Consider the following 15,950-nt stretch of genomic DNA (forward strand, 5'->3'; position numbering starts at 1 on the left):
CAGCCCATGACATGAGCTTGGAACTAGATGATTTTTAAGGTGCCTTTGAACCCAAACCATTCTATCATTCTATGACCCTTTGTGTCTAAAGCCACTGACCCTATGGTTTACAGACACATTTGGCCAGAGGTGCTCAAATCCCTTGGATCTGGGTATTCTAATTTTCACCTGGTAAATCCTAAACCTCTCTATCCAATGGATTATTGGTCACCTCAACTGGATACACCCACTTACCACAGACCTGTGGCTCATTATCCCCAGTGGTGGGGATAAACCACAAACCACCTATTGCAAGGATCCAGGTCAGCTATGCTGAAGACCCCTAATCCCTAGGCAGAGGCACCTAATCCTCCTGGGTTTGTTGATCCTTGAGGTCCGTGATGCCCTGTTGCTATAAAATCCCTCAGACCCTAGTACATGACCCCATTATGGTTCCTAAATCTCATGGATGGCGTACTCCCAAAACCCCTCAGACTCCGGGCATCACATATCTGGCTCTGCGGTACCTAAACCCCTTGGGACAGATCCTCTCCTCAAAGAGGACGCCGAACGCCTCCTAGAGAAGGCGCCCAAGCGCTCCGAGCCGCTGCAGCTGCGGCGGCGCTCGCCCCGCCCGCGGGGGGCGGTGCCCCGGCGGCCAATGGGCATTGGTCGGTAATTAACGCGTGGTTCATTAGCGGCGATGGGGTGCGGGGGCAGGGGGTCGCGCCCGGGCGTGCGGGGCGGAGCGCCGGGATGTGGCGGGCGGCGGCGGCGGTGCGGGCGCTGCGCGGGGCCGGGGCCGGGGCCCGGGCCCGGGTTCCCCGGGCCGCGTCGGGAGCGGCGGGGGCGCTGCGCGGGGCCGGGGCCGGCGCCCCCCGGGCCGCGTCGGGAGCGGCGGCGGCGCAGCTGCGGCGGCGGCTGGAGAGCGAGCTGGAGGAGATCCGCAGCGCCGGCACCTGGAAGAGCGAGCGCATCATCGCCTCCCGGCAGGGTCCCCACCTCCGCCTGACGGGCGGCGGCGCCGGTGCGTGCGGGGGGCGCGGAGAGGAGGAGGGCTCCCGGTCCCTTCCCTCGGTGCCATGCCCCTGCTTTCTCTTTCTGTTCCCTCAGGGATCATCAATTTCTGTGCCAATAACTACCTGGGGCTCTCCAGCCACCCCGAGGTGATCCGTGCCGCTGTGGAGGCCCTGGAGAAGTTCGGCGCCGGGCTCAGCTCCGTCCGCTTTATCTGCGGTACCCAGGTACCGGGACATCCCCTTCCCCTGCCCCGCGGGCCTTTCGCAGGGTGCCCACGTAGACTCCCCTCTCGGCATGCGTGCACAGCGCTAGCTTACACGTGGCCCTGTGAGAAAAGGAGCCTGCCAAATCCCCACTAGCCCAGCATTTGGAAATACGCTAATTTAAACCAATATAACACCTGAGAGCAAAGAAACTGAACATCCCTCTGAATTCAGAAAATAAATGTCTTTCTCTCTCTCTTTTGGGTCAAAATTACGGTGAACCTGACTTGAAGTGGCTCCATCAGCCCAGTTTATCTGTGCTGGAGCCTTTTTTGAGTGCTGCCTGGTTAAGTGCAAAGAACAAGCAGAGCTTCTCCCTTGTGCATGGGGACCTTGGCGTCTCCCTGCCGAGCTTTGGCGTCCAAACCCGTAATTATACTTTAGGGCTGCATTTGCTGAAAAGAAGTAGCTTCTCCCACGCACACACACTTTTTCTGGATAAAACCTGGCTGTGTCCTCCCCTTTCAAGTCAGCATTTAACAGCAGTGGGCAAGCAAGGACTTGTGCTGCCCCACTGTTGGCTCCTGCTCCTCTCTTCTCTTTAGAGCATACACAAGGACCTGGAGGAGAAGATTGCACGTTTCCACCAGCGGGAAGATGCCATTCTCTATGCCAGCTGCTTTGATGCCAACGCTGGTATCTTTGAGGTTCATGAGGCTCTCCTTGTGTTGTGCATGGAGGAGGGAGGTGACAGCAATGTGGCTGCCATGCCTTCCAGAGGCTCTGCTGTGAGCTCTATGCACCAGAAAGGATGGCAGTGGCTGGTGGTGAGGAGCCTGACTTGAGGCCCTTGCACCAGGGAAGCCATGCAGAGGCATTTAACCACCATCTCCTCTGCTGGCTCCAGCCAGCTCCAGCTCTTGGGAAGGGCTTCCATTTCTCATGAGGTCTGTACTCCCCCTTAAAGTGTAGGTGAGGGGCAGGGGTGATCTCACATGTTAGGAAAGGGGGAGGGAGATTTTGAGCTCAGAAGCCACAAGCAAGAGCCTGGCATAAAGAAATCGGGGATAAGGTGACTAGGAAGGAAATATAAAGTCTAGCAGTGTCAGGAGAGATGTGGCAGCTGGAATCAATCACAGCCTTGTTCTCTGTACTGAGGGAGGCTGGGAGATGTCGGTGAGGTGGCATCCAGAGCAAAGGATGATCCTTTCTGTTTGGCACGGCCAGGCCCTGCTGACCCCAGAGGATGCAGTGCTGTCAGATGAGCTGAACCATGCTTCCATCATCGATGGGATCCGCCTGTGCAAGGCCAACAAGTACCGCTACAAGCACATGGACATGCAGGACCTGGAGGCCAAGCTGAAGGAAGCTCAGGTATGGAGTTCTGCTCCCACCCCAATGCAAGGGCACTTGCTTAGCTGTGCTGCCTGTGCAGCAACCAGTCCTGGGGGTGAGCTCTGCCCTTTCCCATGCCATAGGCATTGTTCTTGCCAACAGGCATGGATAGGCAAGGTGGCAAAGCAGCTGGTTGTGATGCCAATCCCCTCTATCTCAGTTAGGTACATCCTCTCCGTACAAGAGTTTGAGTGTGTCCCTTTGCCAGCCCCTCTCCTCAGGGTGACATCTTCACTCCTGGAGATGCCTTTTTCCCTTCAACAGAAGCATCGGCTGCGGCTGGTGGCCACTGACGGAGCCTTCTCCATGGACGGTGACATTGCGCCCCTGAGGGAGATCTGCCAGCTGGCCCACAAGTACGATGCCCTGGTCTTCATTGATGAATGCCACGCCACAGGATTCCTGGGACCCAACGGGCGGTGAGTGACTGCCTCAGCCCTGCTTCTTCCTCCTACCCTGACTGGTTCTGAAGCAAGGACCAAGGTGCTGATGGCCATCATGTTTTTGTGTGGGGACTCCTTGAAGGCTTTGCACCTCACCTTTGGATTGAAAAGACGTACTTCAGCAGTGATCCATCCCCAAGTGACAGCTGCTTCTTTGTGTGTAACAGATGGTGTGACCATCTCATCTAGGCACCACCTCTCCTGGCAGGTGCTTTGCTTGGATTATTAAACTTCTGTGTGGGAAGTTTGAGCACTTTCCCATCTCTAAGGGATGAAGAACCCATGCTCTTACTTGATGAGGTCCCAGCTTAGGCTTTCTGCAGGAGAGGAAGGTCATCACTTGGGTTGAACTATTAAAGGGGCTGTTCCTCCTTGTCTAGAAGGAGGGATGCCAGAGACCTGGCTGGCAGTGCTTTGTGTTCCTTGAGGTATCTGGCAGCTTCCCTGGTGCATGCTGGCAGAGCTTATAATGTGATGTTCCTTTTCCTACAGGGGTACTGATGAGCTCCTGGGAGTGATGGACAAAGTCACCATCATCAATTCTACCCTGGGAAAAGCTCTTGGAGGAGCTGCAGGTGAAGGCATTTTCCTGTCCAGCATCTTGCATGCCCTAAAGAGCTCTACAGCATCAGTCTTACATTTCCTTCCTCTGCCTAATGATAGAGTAACAAATGCACGTTATCTTTTTCCACTGGTGGCATAAGGCTTGGTTTGTGATGTTGCTGCAGGATTAAGGGAGATCCTGCCATGTGCTCCTTACACTGTCATCTTTTGCATGTATTTGCTTTTGGGGTCAAGGTGGAAGCTCTTGGTCAAAAGCATCAACTGTGATGGTTAGACCTGGTTTATACCTAAATTCCTCCTATGAGTGCCTGGTTGACTTTATCAAGAAGCCTCACTCTAAACAGGTCACCCTGGGCTGCCTTGTCCAATTCTGTCTCCTCTGTCTGCAGGTGGGTACACAACAGGTCCCAAACCCCTCATCGATCTGCTCCGCCAGCGCTCCCGCCCGTACCTCTTCTCCAACAGCCTGCCCCCTGCCGTGGTGGGCTGTGCATCCAAGGCCCTGGACCTGCTCATGGAGAGCAATGCCATTGCACAGTCTATGGCTGCCAAAACCCAACGGTGAGGGGGCTGTATGGGGGTGGGAGCCAGGGGCAGCTTTGTCAGGAGTGAGTTGTCTGTGATTTATTCACCCCTCCTTTCCCAGTGATAACTGTGAAGACAGTTGGCAAATCAGGGCTCAGGGAAAGCTGCAGGATGTGCCTGTCTGTGTCAGGTAGATGTGTCACATCTGGATGCTCCGTGAGCTGGGGCACATTGTCCACTCAAGGCTCTGCAGTCCCATTATGCTGAGCAGGACACGGTAGGAGGTCACTCCAAGAGGAGAGATCTCTTCTTTGCACAAAAGATGAACAGTGGAGCAAACCTTACCCAGTTCTCAGTGGGCAAGGCTCCCAGGGGAAAGAAAGGCAGGGGTCTCCAAGGACAGGGTTGTTGAGGTTTTTACTCATCCTGTTGTTCCCTTCACCAGGTTCAGAAGTAAGATGACGGCGGCTGGCTTCACCATCTCGGGGAAAGACCACCCCATCTGTCCAGTCATGCTGGGGGATGCTCGGCTGGCCTCAGTGATGGCAGAGGACATGCTCAACAGAGGTGATCTGGGGAGGGAGCTCAGTATGCAGACACATTCCCTGAGGGAAGGGACAGTTGGTAGTGGTGCCATGACAAGCCCTCCTTCAGAGGATGTTCGTGTATGAAATCCAGTACTCCTCCACCCTCCAGCTGCAAATGTCCTCATGGTCTCCCTCAGATGTTGCTGGCTGCACCTTCTTTCTCTGTTAGGGAAGGGATTTACATTAATGCTCTTTTCCTTGTCTATGCTGGACTCCATCCCCATTGCTGGCCATTAACCTCATTTCCATGCTTGGGAGCAGATGGCACTTGAAAACCCTGAAGGCTGGCAGTGGTTATTGGGAGGAGAGCCCTTCTGTCACCCCGTGCACCTCAGCCTGCCTCCATCCTAGCCAGCTCTGACTCTGCCTGTGCTTCCTCCCTAGGCATTTATGTGATTGGCTTCAGCTACCCCGTGGTGCCCAAGGGCAAGGCGCGCATCCGGGTGCAGATCTCAGCCGTGCACAGCGACGAGGACATCGACCGCTGCGTGGAAGCCTTCACCCAGGTGGGACGGAAGCACGGAGCACTGCCCTGAGGGGCCAGAACCAGGAAACACCTCTTCAGCACCATCCCTACCCACAACCAAGTGCCTCTGATGGGGGAAAAGGCCTGAGCAGCACACTGCTGAAAGCAGGACTGTTCCTCAAGGCATCACAGCCTACATCATGAGTTAGCCAGCTGCTGTTGCAGTGTGCTGGCAGTAGCACTGGCAACCAGCACGTAAAAGTGTCATTAAAAGTGTCCTGCAGTGCAGCAGATATTTGTCTGCCTCCTATTTCCTCATCCAGGAGCTGCACCCTATCCCCATCGTCTCACTCTGTGACTAGGCTCTCTGCTACGCCTTCCCTGAAGCCTCAGTCCAGATGCTGAAGCGCTGCAGTTCCTGCTGTCTCCTGCTGATGGAAATAACAGCATTGCTGATGTTGCCTGCTTCTTCTGTGCTGTCCTGTGTGTCCAGCACCATCACCCTGACAGATCTGACTGCTGCAGTTCCCCACTGAGGCAGGGGTGTTTCCCAAGCCCTTTGCAACCTGTGTCACCAACAGCTGGTTAGGGGAAGAGGACATAAGCCCACCAAAGCTCCGGTCCTCCTTTCTCTCCTTCTCGCTCTTAGGTGTTAGATGTGAGGCTTGCTTGGTCCCCAGCTACCAGGCTTTGCCAGTTGCTTCAGTGGTCCCAAACTGTCCTGGAAAAGACATTCTTGCCCCAGAGAGGCCATCAGGCAGTGGGCAAGCTGAGGTGGCAGAGGCCACAACAGCATGGTGAGAGGATCTGCATCTGACTAAGGCCAGGGGCAGAGCAGGTGACAGAAACCTTTAATTTTCTTCCATATGGCAGGAATCTCTGGATTTGTTCCTCCAAGCTGTGCTGTAGTATTTCAGCATTCAAAAAGACACAAGTGGGACCTGGGCATCTCTTAGGATTACTTTGTTTGCATCAGTTTTGTTCTAGATTAAAAACTGTGTCCTGCCAGCTGCCCATGTGCTGAATGAGTAGCTGCAGCCAGGGACAGATTCTAGCTGAAATGGAGTGTGCTGTGCCTGAGTGCTGGAGCACTGGGTTGTATCAGCAAGGACCTGCTCTGAAGTCCTTATGTGTCACTGGGCTGTCAGGGAGCAAACTACAGGGCAATAATGTCTGACCTGAGCCAGAGCAACTGCAGAAGAATACAGGTGTTAATCCAGGATTGTAGGGCTTTACAAGGATGCAAAGGACAGGGGAGAAGTGTGTCTTGTAGATTCAACAGCAGTACAACCAAACCCTTTTAGAACAGCTGGTAGTGTAACTGTATGCTGATTTTGTTTAATTTTCCATCCCCACAGGCCCCGAGCTCAGCCTGCTGATAGACTGATATGGAGTTCCCTTTCTGTGGCACCAGGCTCTTGCAGTGCTGCAAACCTTTTTCAACAGGCAGTATTTTGGCATGGGGAAGGCAGGGAGATTGCTCTCAGGCCCCTTGTGCAACCTGGAAGAGATGAAAGTTCAGCCAGATGGGCTCAGGGAGGTTTGAGACCCGAAACTGAATAATTGCTGGTTTGAGCCCAATGCATGTGCATCCCTTGCTCCCCCTACCTGCACAGCTCCATTGCACACCTGTACCACCCTCCCTCACATTTCTCTCCTGCTGGTCCCCAGCCCTGGTCTCCCCCTCTCCCCTGGCCCTCTGCAAGCATCCCTGCTGATGCCTCTGCTCCACTCAGGGCAGACAACCCAAGCAGTTTAACCCTGCTCCAGCTTTCAAGTCCTCCTCATTGGCAGAGCAGCCCTACAGGTCTCTGCTCATCGGCAGGCTGGAGCAGCAAAAGCAGCCTCCCTCCTGTGATGCTCACAGTTGTTTTTGCATGCATGTGTGGGCTTGCCCTTCTGCCCCTCTTCTCACCAGACACACTGACCTCCCTCTCCCCTCCGTATCTCCCGGGTGCCTCAGCAGCCAGCTCCCTGCACTCTGCCTGCCTCAAGGCCAAGCTCAGCAGCAGGCTGGGGAACTGTCTGGGGAACAGACTGTAGTGCTGGAATCCCAGGAAGGCAGGAGGGTCAGATGATGGCACACTGGTAATGAATAATGCCATACTCATTGACTTGGAGGCATCATGTTAACGTTGAATTGAGGCACATCCTCCTGCTCTTTATTGCTTCAAGGCCTTCCAGCCTAGGTCTGATCTACAGCTGTAGGCAGCTTTTAGCCCAGAAAGCAGAGGATTGTTTTGCTGAGTGGAACGTAGAGGCAGATGACAGTTCTTGAGGATGCAGGTCCCACCCTGGGCTCCCTGACCTACCCCATACCCTGTATGCTGCTCAGGCAGTCCTGAGTTTGGAGCTGTCACACTCTGCACTGTGGGATAGGTGGGAGATCCATGTGTTTCACCCATTTTACCTCAAAGTAGGGGACTATCCTATCCCATCCCATTTTCATACACACCTAGTCCCAGAAATGTTTCCAGCCCTGGGCCATGGCCCACGTCCCACTTCTACACTCACTAGGCTGCCTTGTTGCAGTCCCAAAATTCCCCACTGCCCTATGATTCCCTCCAGCCTCTCTCCACATTGCTGTTTCCACCCTGAGCAGTGACCCACCTCTACCTTCTGCTGGCATTCCCTGGCCCTGGCTCCCTGCTTGCAGCCCCACGCAGGCAGGGGAGCCCCAGCTTGGACTGAGCCGGCTGGGGCTGGTGCAAACGGGGGTCTGGACCTGCTGTTCAGTGCCATAATTTTTCCATCCCTCGTCCTTTGCTGGAGATAAAAGCTGTACAAGGGCCGCCGCTGGTGCTAATGCCTCTCAGAACTGGTGGGTGAGGGCAAAGCACCCTCACCCCCACCCAGGGGTTTTGGTGAGACACAGCAACGACCGCAGCCATCCCCGCTTCCTTCCTGGAGGTTTATTTCTGTTTGGGGGATTTTCCCCCAGCTCCGAGGGTGAGTCCAGGCAGATATTTGCCTTTTCAGGCCTTTTGGCTGCAAGAGCAGGCGCCGGGAGGTACATCCGCGGCCCCCTCAGCGGCAGGAGCACTTGCAGGCGGCCACCACGGGGTAGGGGATGTGCCGCCAGGTGCAGCTGGGGGGCGCGGGGGGCTGCGGGCTCCAGCAGTGCCAGGCCAGCAGCTTGATGCGGGTGAGCTGTGCGGGCCGGCAGGCCATGCCGGGGGGCCAGGAGCAGCCGGCGGGGCCGCTCTCGCACGTGGTGTGCCGCACCCAGCGGGGCCAGAACACGGGGCCCAGGTCCACCCAGGCGGAGGTGAGGCGGCAGGCGGCCCGTTCCACCAGCCACTGCCGCAGGCGGCGGGCCAGGGCCCCCGCCAGCTCGGGGGGCAGCGCCGGGGCGGGGGGCAGCAGCGCGGGCAGCTCCAGCCCCTCCACCTCTCGCCACAGCTTGCGACGGTACCGTCCGGCGCCCTCGGCCAGGTCCCTGCTCATGGACTCCAGGTTCTCCTCGAGGATGCTCCCGTTGCGACCGCGGGGCTGCTCGGTCGCCATCCAGAAGGGGTCGAAGGCCGAGCCCAGGAGCCGGCGCAGCCGCCCGGGGCGCAGGTGCCGGGGCCTGGGGGCGTAGCGATAATCCTCGGGGGACAGCGACAGGCTGTAGGGCCGCACCGGCGCCGAGGGATGGCCGCGCAGCAGCTGCGCGGCAGGGTCCGCGGTGCTGGACGGCGGCAGCGGCGGCTCCCGAGGCTCCTCCAGAGGCGGCGGTGAGCCTGGGGTGCCCGGCGGTGGGAGCAGGCAGAGGAGGAGGAGGAGGAGGCAGCTGCGGTGTGCTTCCTCCATGGCGAGCAGCGCTGTGACAGGCTGTGCCCGGCTGCAGGCTTGCACTCTGCCGCATCCCCCTGGGTTATCACCGCGTCCCGAGGCATGGCCTTCCCCTTTTCCCTGGTTACAGAGGCTGATAGGGAGCTGGCGGGGACACCTCGCTCCTTCCCACCAGAGGGGCAGGTGGGGGAGAGAAGCCGCATGGTCCCTCCTGCCACTGAGCCAGTGGGGATAATTTGGGCTGCTGTAGAGGGGAAGGGGCCAGTGCCTCCTTCTCCACATCCTGCACCGTCATTGGAAGAGGAACTCACAACTTTCCCAATGAAGGGAAGCTGGTGGCCTTTGATCTTCTCTCAGCAAGACTCACCAAGCTGTACTCAGTGCAGCGGGAAGTCCTCAGGGCACAGGTCCTGTCACCAGGATGGACATGGCAGTAGGGCTGTATGCGTCACTGTCCTCTTCCGGCACATCAGCCAGCCCCCAGGTGTCTCCAGGCAGCTGTGATGAAGCTGGACCTCTGGAGGTGGCCATCCTGGAGGTTTTGTCCTCCCTCCCATACTGTAGTACTGGTGGAATGGAGACCTGGATTGGATGGAATCCAAAACTGGCTTTCTCCTCCTTCCCCAGGTCAGACATTGTGAGAGAGGCTCAATGTGCTCAGTGCTACTAACAATTAATTAATAACATCTAGTGACAGCAATTAATTGCTCATCCTCCAGAGGGTTTAGTACTCTGTATTTGAGGGACAGAGTAGGGAGGAGGCTCACAGTTGTGGGATATTTACGTTCCCTGGAGGTGTTGGAAAACACATCCTGAACACCCAGCATTGAGAAGTGGCTGCTGAGGTCCAAGGGACCCTTTCCCCCTCCATCCTCCCTTTTCCACCAGAGAGTGGTGAGCTTTCTCTCTGCCACCCCCTTCTCAGCAGGAGGAGCAGGGAGCAGCTGAGCCTGCAGGAAAGCTGGGCAGAGAGGAGTTAACTCCAAACCCAACCTCAGGGAGAGGGGAAAAAAAACAGCAGAGAACTATGGATCAGCAGCAAGAGCAGAGGGAGGGAAAAGGGGGAGTCAGAGAGAGAGGAGAGGAGCTCCAGAAGAAGAGAGAGCAGTGCTGGTGGCGGGCAGGGGGAGGCAGCGAAGCACCAGGCAGGAGTGACTGGGATAACCGAGCTGCCCAGATAAACTCCTCCGTGGTCTGCCTCCTCCCGCTGCCGCTGCGTGGGCTGCACTGGACGTCTCTCCCTAAGCGTGTGGCAAAGCTGCAGGCCCTTCCTCAAAAAGGTGAGTACCGGCTTCCAAAGCTGAAAGGTGGCCTCAGGCTCCCTGAGCAGAGACACCCTGGTGCATTTTGCATGCCCAGAAGGAGACCGGGCTCCTCTGCCTCAATGAGGAGATCCATCCCCCATGGGGCCAGATGGATAAGCGGGAGGGTAGCTATCAGTGGGACAGAGGGGACCAAAGACACAGAGAGGCAGGGACGGTCTCTCGGTGTGGTACACAAAGAAGCTGGGAAGCAGAAGTGGCATGAGCTGAGGGATGGGGGAGCATGGAGTGAAGGAGCTTGCATGACCCAAAACCGAGTTAATTGCTTGTCAACAGTAGCTAGATAAGTGTCTTTCCTTCTCTGTTTTTGCTCAGAGAAGGACAATTTGTTCTAATGATAGCATAACAAGGAGAAGGCTTATTCAGAGATAGGCTGTTGGTGTTCCCTGCCTGAGCACAGTGTTACTCAGGGCTGGAGGAAGTTTTGCAGCAAATCACAATACCTTGAGCTGTCATAATAACAGGCTCATCATGTTGTATTTCAGGTGGCTCCAGGGTCTCCTCCCCATCCTCACCTACCTGCCACCATCCAGCCCTTGATCACCTCTCAGCATCAGGAAAAGGTGCATTTAGTTGCATTTTCTCTGTGGAGCGTAGCTACTGCACAGGGAGCAAGGAGCAGCCAGCTCCAGGGTGGAGGGGTCCCAGCTTAAGGAGTTCCCTTGGGGTGGGAATGCATTGGGGTGCTGCTGCTGTGGGGTGTGATCCAGGCATTGGGTCCCTGCTGCAGGAGGTGGCACAGCCCTGGGCTGAGTGTGCTGGGACCACTTAGAGCCCATGGGAGCCTCCTACCCCCTGGCCCTGTGGCCAGACCCTGTTGAACACTAGCCAGGGTTTAGACTTGCCAAAGCAAGCAATCCCTAGGGGTTCAGCAGATTTGGGAATGTAGGAGGAAGGTGGGTGAGGCCAGGTGGCAGGGCAGGAGGGATCCTTCGGGTGCTGGGAGCACAGATGTTCTGATGGCAATTTGAATCTGGGCAGGAGAAAGATGCTTCAGCTCTGCTCAAGCCAGGCAGCTGTGGGCTGACTGACCACAACTGCGTTCTTGCCAGTGATGTCACAAGGGTCTTGGTGGCACATTTAACCAGCTGGTTGGGACTGGCATCTCTGGGAGAAATGTGAGTGTCAAAGGCTGGGGTCAGGCACCTTGTAGCCTATTATCCTTTTCTCCCAATGCAGGTCCCTGCAGTCTGATAGGAAGATGCCAGGGGGATTGGACATCTCTTCTGACAGCCCAGAGCTACGAGCAGCAGGGATTATTGTGCCCATCATTTTCTCCCTCATCTTCCTTGTGGGTACTGTGGGAAATGGGCTGGTGCTGGCAGTGCTGCTGTGGAATGGCCAAATCAAGTACTCCACCACCAACCTCTTCATCCTCAACCTGGCTGTGGCTGACTTGTGCTTCATCATCTGCTGTGTCCCTTTCCAGGCCACCATTTACACCCTGGATGGGTGGCTCTTTGGGGCCTTTGCCTGCAAGGCTGTGCATTTCCTGATCTACCTCACCATGTATGCCAGCAGCTTTACCCTGGCTGCTGTCTCTGTTGACAGGTAAGTGTCCCCTTCCCTTTGAGTTCTGCAGCTCAGGGACATTGTGTTTGCCACTCTTGAGCTAAGGGTGGGAGAAAGGCCACTACTTACCCTGTTGGGTGTCCTGTAAGAAGCAGGTTGGGTCTCCCCAGAGGTAGGGCCAGCAGAGCCAGTCTCCCTAGCTCCCCATGCCCTCCCCCTCTAACAAGCCAAGCTCTCAGCCTAATTACTCAGTGCTCACTTGGGAAGGAGGGGAGTCCACCATGCATAAGCAAGAACAGCAAAACCCCAGGTCAGCAACACAACTCAGAAGGAACAGGAGAGTCCTGTCCTGCTCCTATCCTTCTCTTACCTGGTTCAAAAGATACACTGCTTGCCCTTCCTGAGCTAGCACAGCAGAGTGGGTGATAGAGATCCCAGGCACACGGTTGGAATGACCCTGATAGTTTTGTGAATTCACTGTAACCCTCCCTCCCAAAAGATTTGGGAGGGAAGAGATGGGTGGCTGCATGGGAAGGGGTATACAGATGGCAGCCCCACAAGGCAGGAGGAATACCTCATCTCACCCATGTTGTGTTTTGTCTCTCCTTCTCCTTCCCCTCCTTGCCAGGTACTTGGCCATTCGCTATCCCCTGAAGTCCCGGGATCTCCGCACATCCCGAAATGCAGGAGTGGCCATTGTGGTGATCTGGTCACTGTCGATGCTCTTCGCAGGGCCTTACCTCAGTTACTACCAGATAATCCATTACCATGGGGTGCCCATCTGTGTCCCCATCTGGGAGGACCAGCGCAGAAAGGTTCTGGACATCCTCACATTTGTGTTTGGGTACCTGCTGCCTGTGACCGTGGTGAGCCTGGCATACTCTAGGACCATCAAGTTCTTGTGGACTTCTGTAGACCCCATAGAAAGAATCTCAGAGTCTCGGAAAGCCAAGCGTAAGGTCACCAAGATGATTGTCACAGTAGCCATCCTGTTCTGCCTCTGCTGGCTGCCCCACCACCTGGTCATTCTCTGCTTCTGGTTTGGCCACTTTCCCTTCAACCGGGCCACTTACGCTTTCCGCCTGGCTTCCCACTGTCTCTCCTACACCAACTCCTGCCTCAACCCCATTGTCTACGCCCTCATCTCCAAGCATTTCCGCAAGCGTTTCAAGCAGGCCTTCACCTGCCTCTTCTTCCAGAACAAGATCAGGAAAAAGAAGAAGAAGAGAGTTGGAAGGAAAGTCCATATGGTCAACGTGGAAGGAGGTTTTGCCAACAGGACAGAAGATTTCTATGGAGGCAACACTGAGGTGACCCAAGCCCCAGAAGGGAACACCAGGAAGAGAGACCATGAAGGTGCCAGTCGTGCCAGAGCATGGACTCAGCAGGTACAAGATGCCATGGTCTCTGTTCAGAAGGAGCTACTGGAGGAGGAAATTTTGGCAACAGCTGGCCATTCCCTAGATGTGACCCCTCTAAGAGAAACTGCTGGACAAGACCAAGAAGAAACCCTAGAAAAGGGCTAGAGAGGCAAGAAAGAAGTCTCTATTTGCATCACATTTTCTGACCACATCACAGTGGTTTTGCTTTCCTCTAGGATTCTAGGATCATCATGCCCACGCCTTATCCCTGCTGAGATGGTTTTATGTTAGCAGTAAGAGATGAGCTCACACATTCAGACCCATTAAGTCTGAGTTCAAGTCCCCCAGAACTCCTCAAACACCTCCTCCATGATCCTGTAGTCATGTCTGAGACCTGCCATCATCCCAGCTCAATATTCACAGTAAACTTTAAGTGACTGCAACAGCTGTCCTTTTCTTTAATTACGTATGGTGTTTTATTAGTGCTGTGTGGGTCCTGAATATGTAATCCTTAATGTGAGGCAGGTCTGCACCTGTAATTTCTTAAGAGAAGGTGAAAATTGGGAAGCTTAGGAGAAAGGGGAAAGCTGTGACACTGTGGGACACCCAGACTTCCACACTGAAGCTGGGAAACAATTACAGGTGGTCATGGCACTTATAGGTGTCCTGAGCCCTGTGTGGGCTACAAAATCCTCTGGTGTCCTCACTTGTCCCCATGCATGGTGCTGGAAGTTGTGTCAAAAGTAAAGGAGTTTTGGCCTCAGCCAGTGCTGTAGGCATTGTACAGTGGGGCTGGGTGGCATCAGGCAGCTCGCAGAGCTGTGATGTTCATGAGCAGAGCCATGATCTCCCCCTTATTTCTCTTTTTCTGTTTGTTCCCTACTTCTGTTTGCGTAAATCTTTCCTTTTTGCTTTGTCCTGCCCACTCTTAATTCCCAGCTGGTATGGTATTTCTTACACTCACTGAAGCTGTTGTTCACCTTGCTAGAGCTCAGCTCCAAGGACATCCCTTTTTCTGTGTGGAGGCTAACTGAAGAGGAAGGCCAACAGTGCTGGGAATTAGTTTTCTTTTTCCATTCAAGTGCTTGATGTTGCTTTCTGCACTTTGAGCCTCCCTTGCCTCTCTCCCTATTTCTGATTTTTCCACCTCTCTCCTTTTGTGGTGGCTGCCACTTCTCTACAGTGAATCTCTTTCAGAAACGTGTCCAGTGTGCCTTCCTGGGAACAGTGAGTTCTGCAGCCACCCTCTGCATGTTGTGCCATGGCTGGTAGCCAGCCCACATGGTCTCATCATTTCTTCAGGTGAAGACTCACTCCACAGCCCAAAGTGTTGGAGGGAGAAGGGAACAGCAATCAGGAGCAATGATGTGGCACATCTGGACACTGCCTGTTCTTGCCTAGAAGCAGCTGGGCTGTTGCTTACCCCTGATCCTGTTCCTCCTGGTCCCAGATTGCAAATGGGGCAGATCAGATCAAGACTGACTGCTGCACATTGAGGTGAAGCCTAAATGAAACAGGACAGAGAGGACAGGGAAGATCTTGGGGAGAAGGTGCATTTAGCATGACAAGTAGCTGCAAGCCCTGGGCCCCTTCACTGTGTTCTGCTTGGTGCTAAGCCCCAATTTTGGGGACCATATAAGCAGGAAGGGCAAGTGCTGAGCCTGGGTTGGGAAGGCTCTGGAGCCAGAAGTGAATTCCTGTCTATTCAGTACCAGTTTATGTGCTCCAACTGGCTTCTCAGCTCAAAAGCAGAGGTTAAACAAAGATGTCACATCCTTGATAGAGAGACAGGTTTAATTAAAACTGAAGGAGTTTGATTACTGCTTTCCACGCAGCCTTCCCTCCAGACTGATTGGCATTCTGCAGTCTCTGCTCCCAGCTTCTTGCCTTAATTAATTACTCTTTTCTCTTATTTTCTATCCTACTTTTCATCACTCAGGCTGACAAGCTCCTCTTTAACCCTGCAGAGACTGGTTTGCCACATCAGTAGAGTGCAGCTGTTCCAAGATCTAGAACAGGGTAGATGAAATGGGAGAGGTGTGAGCAGGTCAGGGTTTTGCATCTAGTGGTAAGCATCAGCTCTTCTCTGTGGAGTAACTTAGTCCTGCCAACTGTGTGCTGATTCTGGTGTCTGGCATCTCCCTGGCATGTGTAACAGGAGCCTGACATACTGGGAAGTGCCAGACCCAGTGCCAAGAAGCTCATCCTGCTTATGACCCTGTGTGTAAATCTGGCAGCCCTGGGAAGGGAATTCTCGTTATTTGCTTTTGGGTTTAGCTGCTGGTTGCTAATCTATGACCAGCACTAGCAAGTTGCCAGGTGATTATTTTAATTCTTCCATGTGCTCTCTTCCCCTCTGAGAGATTTCATTAAAAAAACCCAGAGGAACGTTGTTTGCCATACGTCCTTTATCATCTTCCTAATCAAAACTTGCTGATTCCTTCTCCTAGTCACCCCATGGGCCCTGGCCTGCTCAGGGCTGCTCCCCAGGCTGGTCAGGCACAATGCATGAAGAAGGCATCTTTGTAAGTATCTTTTTCTGTGATGGAAGAGACCTTTGCTCACAGAGTGAGCAAAGGAAATGCATGAAAGGGTGAGAAATTTGCCAAAGACGCTTCATGGGGCTTCCTTAGCAGCACAGATAATTGCTGTGCTGGATTTGAAGTCTGCTAGAAAGGCAAAGAGGGAGAAAGTAAATGAGTTTAGCTGTTGGAGATTAATTATTTTGTCTGCTGAAGAGCTGAACAAATTCTTGATGTTCACACACATTGCAGTGTGTGCTTTGCACTCGATTGT

General features: G+C 54.5%; 3 protein-coding genes across 5 annotated transcripts; 2 read left to right on the plus strand and 1 right to left on the minus strand.

Moving 5' to 3' along the window:
- Nucleotides 1-735: 735 nt before the first annotated feature.
- GCAT (glycine C-acetyltransferase) lies at nt 736-5,473 on the plus strand. The gene is made up of 9 exons (XM_066550568.1): nt 736-1,006; nt 1,093-1,223; nt 1,808-1,909; nt 2,430-2,576; nt 2,862-3,016; nt 3,533-3,615; nt 3,994-4,165; nt 4,575-4,696; nt 5,101-5,473. Exons 1-9 carry the CDS (start codon nt 736-738, stop codon nt 5,250-5,252), a joined length of 1,335 nt encoding a protein of 444 aa, XP_066406665.1. The 3' UTR covers nt 5,253-5,473.
- A 2,619-nt stretch (nt 5,474-8,092) lies between these two features.
- On the minus strand, nt 8,093-9,656 carry LOC136557044 (noggin-like). The gene has a single exon (XM_066550573.1). It carries the CDS (start codon nt 9,239-9,241, stop codon nt 8,210-8,212), a length of 1,032 nt encoding a protein of 343 aa, XP_066406670.1. The 5' UTR covers nt 9,242-9,656; the 3' UTR covers nt 8,093-8,209.
- A 186-nt stretch (nt 9,657-9,842) lies between these two features.
- On the plus strand, nt 9,843-13,597 carry GALR3 (galanin receptor 3). 3 transcript variants are annotated; one of them, XM_066550572.1, is made up of 5 exons: nt 9,845-10,239; nt 10,767-10,844; nt 11,461-11,572; nt 11,711-11,832; nt 12,422-13,597. In XM_066550572.1, the coding sequence occupies exons 3-5, from the start codon at nt 11,483-11,485 to the stop codon at nt 13,317-13,319; spliced, it is 1,110 nt and encodes a 369-aa protein (XP_066406669.1). In that variant the 5' UTR covers nt 9,845-10,239; nt 10,767-10,844; nt 11,461-11,482; the 3' UTR covers nt 13,320-13,597. The 3 variants fall into 3 exon arrangements, with proteins under 3 accessions (XP_066406668.1, XP_066406667.1, XP_066406669.1); XM_066550570.1 differs by having other exon boundaries at nt 9,844-10,239; nt 11,461-11,832; XM_066550571.1 differs by lacking the exon at nt 10,767-10,844 and having other exon boundaries at nt 9,843-10,239; nt 11,461-11,832.
- The last annotated feature ends 2,353 nt before the right edge of the window (nt 13,598-15,950 follow it).

This window comes from Molothrus aeneus, chromosome 5, assembly GCF_037042795.1.
Source record: "Molothrus aeneus isolate 106 chromosome 5, BPBGC_Maene_1.0, whole genome shotgun sequence".
Taxonomy (NCBI): Eukaryota; Metazoa; Chordata; class Aves; order Passeriformes; family Icteridae; genus Molothrus; species Molothrus aeneus.

Coding starts and splice junctions, on each gene's coding strand:
- GALR3 (XM_066550571.1), top strand. CDS start 11,483: ATGCCAGGGGGATTGGACATCTCTTCTGACAGCCCAGAGCTACGAGCA. Junction 11,833..12,421: donor GCTGCTGTCTCTGTTGACAG/GTAAGTGTCCCC, acceptor CCTCCTTGCCAG/GTACTTGGCCATTCGCTATC.
- GCAT (XM_066550568.1), top strand. CDS start 736: ATGTGGCGGGCGGCGGCGGCGGTGCGGGCGCTGCGCGGGGCCGGGGCC. Junction 2,577..2,861: donor CCAAGCTGAAGGAAGCTCAG/GTATGGAGTTCT, acceptor TCCCTTCAACAG/AAGCATCGGCTGCGGCTGGT. Junction 4,166..4,574: donor ATGGCTGCCAAAACCCAACG/GTGAGGGGGCTG, acceptor TCCCTTCACCAG/GTTCAGAAGTAAGATGACGG.
- LOC136557044 (XM_066550573.1), bottom strand. CDS start 9,241: ATGTGGAGAAGGAGGCACTGGCCCCTTCCCCTCTACAGCAGCCCAAAT.